Below are 9,417 nucleotides of genomic sequence, written 5' to 3'. Positions count from 1 at the left end.
TTTAGAAGATGCCACAGAATATCATTTTGATTCAAGATTTGAAGAATATCTCAAGGCTCAGCGTTTCTTGAACAATTTCCCTTCAGCTTTTCTCAGCATAAACAAAACAAAACAAAAAGTTGGTGTTTGACCCTTTGGATTACATCATTCTCATTAGTAACTGAACAACAATTTTAATTTGATTTGTGAATGTAATAGATTAAGTTGTTGTCATTGTAAAAGTAAATTATCTTTGTACTGTGAACTTTGGGGAAGAATTCTTATATTTCAGAAATGCAGATGGTCTAGAAATTGCTTTGTCTAAAAATTGCTTTAAGAATACTTAAGAGAATAGTTTCTTGCTAAATACCACTGTGTTTAAAATAGCTAATTATTCAGCCAAGGTCAGAAACAAAAGTGTGCGATGGTGATTCAACTGGAATCTCTGTCAGTAGGAACCGGACAACACAGAGCAGGTATTTATTTCCTTTCTCTGTGTCTTCACTGTTTGTTCTAGGACTTTAAAAAAAGGTAAACAGGCAGCTGCTAGGTCAAACTAATTTTTCAGGACTTACATGGTTGTCAAAATAAAAATCAAGCCTTTGAAATAAAACCACTACATATTTTGAGTCCAAACACGTAAATGTTTACCTGTTCAGGTTGTGGTTTGTCCCTTCTCTTGACATCAAAGGGTCAGTAACTTGAATTCAATGGCGAATGCTTTGTTAACTAATTGCTAGCACAATGTGGAGCTAACAGTAGCGTTCCATACTTCCAGGGAGCCAGAGTCCAGAACACAGCAAAGAACTTGGGAGTCAGAGACCGGACCCCACAGTCTGCCCCCAGGTAAGCGTGTTTTCCAGTCTGCTCATTTCCAAAAGGGTTTGTCAGTATTTCCCAGGCAGGATCACTAACAGCTTATGCAACTGCTCTCGGAGATGCCCAGCTTAGCATTCGTTATAATCATGAAAATTGCCCTTGGGAACACCCGGTGGCTAATGGTGATTAGGTATAAGTGTCTCAGAATTGAAGGGAATCTTCGGTGAAGCAGACTGAGAGGTAGTAGGTAGAAGTGTTGACATCATTTGACTTTACAAATGTCACCATTATTTCAACAACAAATGGACTTATTAAATGTGTAGTCTAGCTATACCAAACTACCAATATGCCATATGTGTCCACATGTCTATGGCTTGGGCAGCTGTTCCCTCTGTAATTGTTTACGCACACATCTGCATCTGGAATTAAATAAAATAAAAAAGCAACTCTGTGTCACCACAAAACCCAACTCAGATGTCATTTCCTCCTTCAAGTCTTCCTCAAGTTTCCGCCCTTCTGCATGGTCCCCTAAACTCTTATATATCCACATATTATTGTTCTGAGTGAAAGAGTACTACAGTATATTGGTGCCTGCCACTTTGCCCTACTTTACTGTGAATTCCTGAGAGCCAAGGAAGGTGTTTTTCTGATTTTACTAATTGTTCATCTGTATTAGTCTAGGTACTTCAGAGAAATAAATCCACAGAAACTCATATGTATAAGAGAGAGTTTTATATATAGTATAAGTGCACATCCAGGAAACATCCCAACCCAGTGCTGCCCAAGCCCACAAGTCCAACATTAACCCTTATGTCCAACACCAATCCACAAAGTCCTCCTCCATCTCACAAAACACACGCAATGACACCGACTGCAGGAGGAAAGCCGAGTCAGTGAAGGTGTAAGCATCTCAGCACTGGCAGGGGTCTCCACATGGGTGCTGCAGCACCCAGGGCTGCATCCGGGTAGGTCCATGAGGCTTCTCCTTGGGCATGTCTTGCAGGAATTGAGCCTTATCAGCTGAAGCAGGGAACTAGCTAAGGCAATTGTACCCTGGTCTGCCTATCACAAAGCAAGAGACCCAAGAACTCAAAAGGCAAGGCTCATGGAACCATTTTTTCCCTCCGCCCTTCAATTAACCCCACATGTGTTTATCAGCCAGGTTGGCACAATAAACTACCTCAATAAATATGGCACCTTGGGAGTGGGGTACTGGAGAAACAAATCATAAGATAGAGAGTAGATGTTTATTTGACCTCTCCCTCATGGAAGTTTTTCTCCTTTGTCTAGTCAGAAGACAGATAAAGCTACACTGTTTACTCAGTTGTTTCTGGGAAAAATATGAGAAGTATGAAAATAGAAAGTTTATAAGCCAACTTGCTTTCAGACATTAAAATTTGATCTTTAGATGTATTTAGGCCATGCCTGTAAAGAAAGCTTTGAAAAGATATACCCCACCCAGTGCTTTGGAGTACTTAAGAACCAAGGGTCTTGGTCAGAAGCTGGAAAAAATCTGGAACCATGAAGAAAACTCCCCTCTAGGGCTGAATATTAAAGGGGAGCCTGAGAGCAGGCTAACATGCTTGCGAGCTGACCACCTGGATCTACTTGTTGAGTGGAAGTGGGAGAAATGTAGCAATAAAGAGATGGGTTGAGCCACTGACACCTGTGGACTTGGTCTACAGGAAAAAGAGAAGAAGATGAGAGTGGGTGGGTTGACTCGTCCAAAGTTCATGACCTAGCATGAGGGGGCTAGGCTTGTTGAGTATTGGTGAGAGCCCATGGTCTAAAGATAAGGTGACGAATGGGCACCCTGTGGAGGCTGAGTGAGGCAGCCCACATTGAGTTGATCAGAACCCGACCAGATGGAGACTTTTGAGCCTGTGAACTGGTGCATATTGTTGCTGACTTTATGGATGGCCTGTCCAGATTTGACTTTGCTTATGAATCAGACTTCACAAGGTTCCAACTGTAATGAAGATTCTTCATGTCGAAAAATATGATTGTCTCCTCAGAGCACTGGGTTGATGTAAGTGGGCAGTATATTGGATACCCAAAATTGGGGGGATAAAGGCATGAAGTGGTTGGCTTACAAACTTTCATAGGTTGGGGAACATATTCACAGGACTATAGGATTAAGGTGTAGGTATTACTTAATTGCAATTGTGAGGCTAAAGAATTATGTACATGTGCCAAGTTGGCAAGGGGTGGATTGAAGTAGTTTATTGTGCAACCCTGGCCGATAAACACATGTGGGGTTAATTGAAGGGCGGAGGGATAAATGACTCAGTGAGCCTCACCTTTCTAGTTCTTGGGTCTCTTGCTTTGTGATGTTCAGACCAGGGTGCAATTACCTTAGCTAGTTACCTGCTTCAGCTGGCAAGGATCACTTCCTGCAAGACATCTCTGAGGAGAAGACCCTGACCAGTGCTGAAATGCTTACATGTTCACTGATTGGCTTTTCTCCTGCAGTTGACGTCATAGTGTGTGTTTTGTGAGATAGAGGAGAACTTTGTGGATTGGTGTTGGACATAAGGGTTAATGTTGGACTTGTGGGCTTGGGCAGCACTGGGTTGAGATGTTTTCTTGATATGCACTTAGCCTATATATAAAACTCTCTCTTATGCATATGAGTTTCTGTGGATTTATTTCTCTAAAGTACACAGACTAACACATCATCATAGTGCTTATATTATACTCAAATATTTGAACTGATTTCAAAAATATGTAAGTGAATAAATGAAAGAATGGGTGTCTTGTTGGTTATCATTCCAAATTTCGACAGTTCACACTTAATCCTAACGGAGGATTCCAGTCCACCTTGAAAATGGGTGCTCAGCGGAGTAGACATCAGAGAGATGCGATTGGCTAGGGTAACATTTGGGTAGGCAGCTGTCTATCTTGAGGTGGGTCAAAGCTAAATAATTGCTTTCACCTTTCATCGCTTTATACATTTGCATTTAAACCACAAGTAGGCTACTTCAAGCACTGTCAGAGACCAAGCCACTCTTGTTTGTTTCTGTTTATAAAACAGTTACCGAAGTGTCAATGATGACTCCAGCATTTATGAAGTTCTATTTCACTCGGAAAAATGATGTAGGCAATGAAAATGCTGTCAAAAAGGAAACATATTTTACCCCTTAAACTGGATGGAGCACTCATGCTTTAATTGCATTTATTTTTAATGCTGACTTCTAGCTCTCATTAATCCTCAGGTCTTGTTAATGTATTCATTAGATTAGAATCAAAGATTCTATTGCTCAAAAATCACCTCACCTGGGCATTCTCTCCAGTGCCTTGAGAAGGCATGGGCTGTTTGCATAATAGAGTCACTGAAGTGTTAAAAATTCCAATGAGAAAACAAGCTAATGACTCATCAGGGTCTTCTTAGCTAGAGTTTATAAACACTATTAAACAGGGTGGTCAGGATAAGTCAGTAGCACTGTGATCAATAAACCAATACTCGAGCTGAACACAGAACCTGATGAACTCATTCTTTTCTTTGAGTTATGTTTTGAAGCACCTGAAACAATAAAATGAGCCGCCTGTGAAGCTGATGTTTTTTTAAACAAGCGACTAGCAACTCAAAGAGGATATCTAGGGTACTTTTAAAACGTATTTCTTTTATTCAATAATTCATTCTACAAATATTTACCGAGGACCTAACAAGTGAAATGCATTATGCAATGCCCCATGGAACAGAAGCAAAGATGAAGTGAAATAGCTCCAGCCCTCGAGAACGAGAAGAGTAAACACATGAATCAGCTAATCAATTGCCATTAAATCGATTCCAAATCATAACAACCCCATGAGTGTCAGAGTAGCCTTGTGTCCTGTGGGGTTTTCAGAAGCCTATTATTCTCAAGGAGACCAGCAGGCTGTTGGTAGACTTGATCTGCTAATCTTTTGCTCAGTTCACTCGAGAGATGTTGTCTGGGGTCAGACAAATGAAGAGACTTGTAAGAGATACGTAAGCATTTGGATTTTAACTTGAAGACAAAAGGGAGGCTTTTCTAATATTGCTATACAGAAGATCTGATTTTAGATTTTATCTAACATTAGAAAGGTAATTCATACAGAAGGCAAAAACTTGAAAGGAAACTGGTAATATCAAAGATGAAGGTGACAGGATGGATTAGGGAGACCTATAGGACACAGAATTAGAAGTTTTTTATACTAATTGAATTACAGAGGATATGGGGGGGGCAACGATTTCAACACTTTAAAGATTATCACTTTGGAAACCTCAGTGGCAGTTTGTACTCTATCCTCGGGGTCAGAAATGGCTTGATGGCAGCAGATATGGAGAAAAGATGGTGAATTCGACTTGGAAATACTGAAACTGAACACCAATGGTATATGTATGTGGAAATGTCTTTGTGGGCAGTTGAATACATTGGTCTGGTACCTAAGGGAAGAGGATGGGTAGAGCTACGTATCTATATACGCTGTTGTTATTTTGGAGGTAGTTGTAGAACCAGTCACTATGACAGTGCCTTTGGACTTGGACATGGGTTGTTTTTCTTTGGTGAGCGGGTGAGAGGGGTGAAAGAAAGTCAAGAACACCACCAAGAATTGGCCATATCGAAGCGCAAGCAGAAGTGTGAGGGCTACGGCAGACCAGAGACGAGCAACCAGAGTATAGGAGGTGGTTAATACGGAATTCAGACGGGAAACATTTCCAGGAGCAATGGAGTGTGGTCACTCCATGGAAAGCTTGGACATGAAAAATTAAGCTGGAAAATGGAGTATAGTAGCTTACTAATCCTGAGGTATGTTGGTTCTGGGTTACGATAGGGTCAATCTTGCTCAGAGGCATAATGGCTGCTTAGTTCTGGAGAGTTCTACATACTCTCCTTTAGTGATCTATATATAAAGTGTGTGTCAGGAACAGTTTGGACATTAGGATATTAATATGGGTGAGAGACACATCGTGCACTCAAGGAGTTTGCGACTTAATTGTAGAAAAGACATAAAATAAGTTGGAGCCACTAAGAATGGTGCATAAAGTGGAGATAGAAGGAGGTTCTGCCATGTGTTGATTCTTCAGAGAAATCAACACATTTTCACTGAGAACTCAATATTATGTTACAGATGGCCTATTGCTAGTTTGGACACAGAGGTCTCAAAAGATATGCACATTATTGTTCTATGGTAGCCTTGATTTCTTTTCTTAATTGAAAGGCAGCATATTTTAGTGACTAAAAGTGTTAACTTTGGTATCAGATAAATGGTTTTGAGTCCCAGTTCCTGCTATGCTCTGTGACCATATTTAGTGCAGTTATCCTTTCTTAAAGGAGCCCTGGTGGCATAATGGGTTACACATTGAGCTTCTAACAGCAAAGTCAGCAGTTCAAACCCATCAGCTGCTGTTAGGGAAAAAGATGAGACTGTTCCATAAACATTTAGAATCTCCGAAACCCACAGGGCAATCCTCTGTCCTCCTGGAGGGCTGCTATGGGTTGCTTAATGGCCGTGAGGTTGGTTTGGGATCTTTTCTGAGACTCGGTTTTGTCATCGTAAGATGAGGAGCCTGGTCTTGAATGGAGCAGCATAGATCATTTGGCCTTGAAAAGAGGCATTTGCTTTGTGGTTTCCTTTAACATGGCATTTGTTATAGGAGGATGAAGGGAATGCTTTTGTAAAGTTACATCTGAGCATTCTTTTCTCTGCATATTTGGAGATGGGTTGGAAATATCTCTGTGGAGATCAGCATGGCTGTCTAAGTCCAAACAAGAAAAATAGAAAGCCCAGCCCGGAAGAAACTCTTGTTGCAGAGACGTTGGTGCATGTGGGGGGGGGAAGAAAATATGGCAAGGCCCCCAAATGTTGGGCCAAAGGCCTCCTACTGTCCAGAAATTTTGCTGCCAAAAAACAATGCCCCAGTGCAAAGCAGAAGTCCAATTCTCACCTATTACACTTTACTTCCAAACTTCATCGGTCTGTTCTAAATTCCCAAAGTCCCACATTTTCCATTACAAATGTGTCTGAACTCAAATCACCTTGAGTCGCTTCCAAGAAGCCTCAGACAAGCTGACTATGCCCAGCTCTGCAGTACCCAGAGCTATTATTTCATTAGCAGATCACCTGGAGTCGCCTTTTCTCCAATTTGCAAGGCAGACATTTCAGATTCATCTACCCAGTGGCGTTTGAAAGGGGATGGCTCAGTCCAGGTGTCACAGGGCAGGCCACTTGACACCCTGTTCACGGTTTCAATTCTACCTAGACAAAGACAATGTGACTTTGAACTCATTAGGTAACCCTGTCAGGGAAATAAAAGCATACAAATCAAGGAGGAAAATAACCTTTCAATCACTATTCTACCTCTGGAAATGAAATTTGAAACTCCATTCCCTTCAGAGGTAAGCTCAATGTAATGTATTCTTTTCTCCAACAATGATGAAATAAACTTTTCTGGTGTGAGATGTTATTTAAGTATTCATCTCATTCCACGGAAATGACATAAAGATCATAAACTACCTTTAAGACTTGAAATATATTTTGTAAACCTTCAAGGACAATAGCTTCCATATATTTCCAGACTGGGAAAGTTTCAGTTTTGTTAGCTGAGAATTGTATCTCAATATTAAATCTTTCACATTATATACTTTTGATTTAGAATTAGCAGTGGATTAAATTGCAAAAGAAGAGGATATGTTGTCTTTGTCAGATGCCACTGTGTCAGTTCCAACTCACAGAGACCCTGTCTACCACAGACAGAGCACTGACCGGTCCTGCACTGTTCTTGCCGAGATATTGTTGGAGCCCATAATGGCAGCCATTGTGTCCATCTGTATTAGACAGGGTTCTCTAGAGGATCAAAACTAGGATACTTATGAGTCTATATAGATATAGATATGGATGGATATATATATAGCATATATAGGAATATATATATGTGTGTGTGAATATAACAGATAATCAGTCCACACAGTACAGTTCAACTCACTTCCATGGAACAGTTAATATACTGGAAGTCCTTTAACTCACTAGGCTGCCGTGACCATGGTCAAGGAAGCAGATAGCTGAGTTTTTTAGTCTTCTCTAGAACAATGCAGACAGTCCAGTCATAGGCAGCAAACAACAGGGTGGGTCACCAACAATCAGCAGCTCAGGAGCTTAGGGAAGCAGGCCCGGATAGGCTATTGAACTCAAGCAATGCAAGACTACAGGATCCAACAGCCTCAAGCTCAATTAATGTACACACCAGCAGCTCTAGTGACAGGATCCATGTAGTCTTGCTCACAAGTTGAGAACTAACTAAAGCAGGCGAATGCTGGTGATTACCAGAGGCCAAGTCATTTATCTCTTTGCCCTCCACTCAAACTGCGACTTTATTAATCCCACATATTCCTATTGGTCCACCAATAAACCTACCGATCTCACAATTCATCTTGGTGAGGGTCTTCTTTTTCCTTCTTTGACCCTCTACTTTACCAAGCATCATGCCCTCTTCCAGTCTCTCCTGAAAACATGTCCAAAGTATATGAGATGAAGCTATCTCACCACCATCTCTTCTAAAGAGTCTTCTGTCTATACTCCCTCCAAGACTAATTTGTTTACACTTCTGGCGTTCCTTGATATGTTTTCATATTCTTCACCAGCACATGATACAAATGCACTAATTCTATTTCAGTCTTCCATTGTCATAATCCAGCTTTCTCAAGTATATGATTCTATTGAAAATAGTACGACTTAGGTCAGGGACACCTGCCTTCTTCGTGTGACACCGTTGCTCTTTAAAACATTAAAGAGTTCTTGTCCAGCAGATTTGCACAATGCAATACTTCATTTGATTTCTTGATTGCTAATTCCATAAGCATTGATTACGGATCCTAGTAGAATAAAAGGGTTGACATTTCTCCATGCATCATGATGTTGTCAATTGGCCAAGTTCTGAGGATGTTGATTTTCTTTACATCTGTAGTTGCAATCCATACTGCAGTCGTCTTCAGTCTTGATCTTCATCAGCAAGTACTGCAAGTCCTCCATGCTTTCAGCAAGCAAGCTTGTGCCCTCTACATATCCTTGTTAATAAGTTGGGTAATAAGCTGTTTCCCAATCCTGATGCTGCGTACTTCTTCATATAACCCCGCTTCTCACATTGCTTGCTGACCAAACCGGTTAAATAAATAGAGTGAATGTACAGTGTTTCTAACATTAAACCATATAGTATTCTCTTTCTCTGTTCAAATGGTTTACAGGTTCTCCATGAGCACAATTTAATTGTGCTGGAATTCCCATTCTTCATTATATTATCCATAATTTATTATGATACCCATAATCAAATAACTTTGAATTGTCAATAAGACACAAAAATGTTTCTGGTATTCTCTGCTTTCATCCAAGATACATGTGATGTGAGCAATGAATGCCTACTTCCACATTCTCTTCTGAATCTGCTTGGAATTCTGCATTCTATTGCTGTACTGCTGCAGCTGGTTTTGAATTGTCTTCATGCCAGTGTTATTAATGATATTGTGTGATAAATTCTGCATTCAATTGGGTCAACTTTCTTTGGAATGAACACAAATATGGATCTCTTCTAGTCAGTTGGCCAGGTAACTGTCTTCCAAATTTCTTGGAATAGATGAGTTAATGGTTCCAACATTTCATCAG

The 9,417-nt window shown here is 40.5% G+C and overlaps 1 protein-coding gene across 1 annotated transcript in view; it reads left to right on the top strand.

Moving 5' to 3' along the window:
- The window catches only part of PREX2 (phosphatidylinositol-3,4,5-trisphosphate dependent Rac exchange factor 2), a gene marked incomplete at its 5' end in the record, with an annotated part of 339,557 nt that overhangs the window by 320,141 nt on the left and 9,999 nt on the right, over positions 1-9,417 (top strand). The window contains one exon of the mRNA XM_004697526.4: positions 758-825. Coding sequence (XP_004697583.2) covers positions 758-825 — 68 coding nt within the window. The remainder of the gene's footprint in view (positions 1-757; positions 826-9,417) is intronic.

Source organism: Echinops telfairi, unplaced genomic scaffold (assembly GCF_000313985.2).
Source record: "Echinops telfairi isolate 266 unplaced genomic scaffold, ASM31398v2 ScPeMD7_1;HRSCAF=3_0, whole genome shotgun sequence".
Lineage (NCBI taxonomy): Eukaryota > Metazoa > Chordata > Mammalia > Afrosoricida > Tenrecidae > Echinops > Echinops telfairi.
Note: the sequence above shows the minus strand (reverse complement) of the source record. Positions and strands in the feature narration are given on the sequence as shown.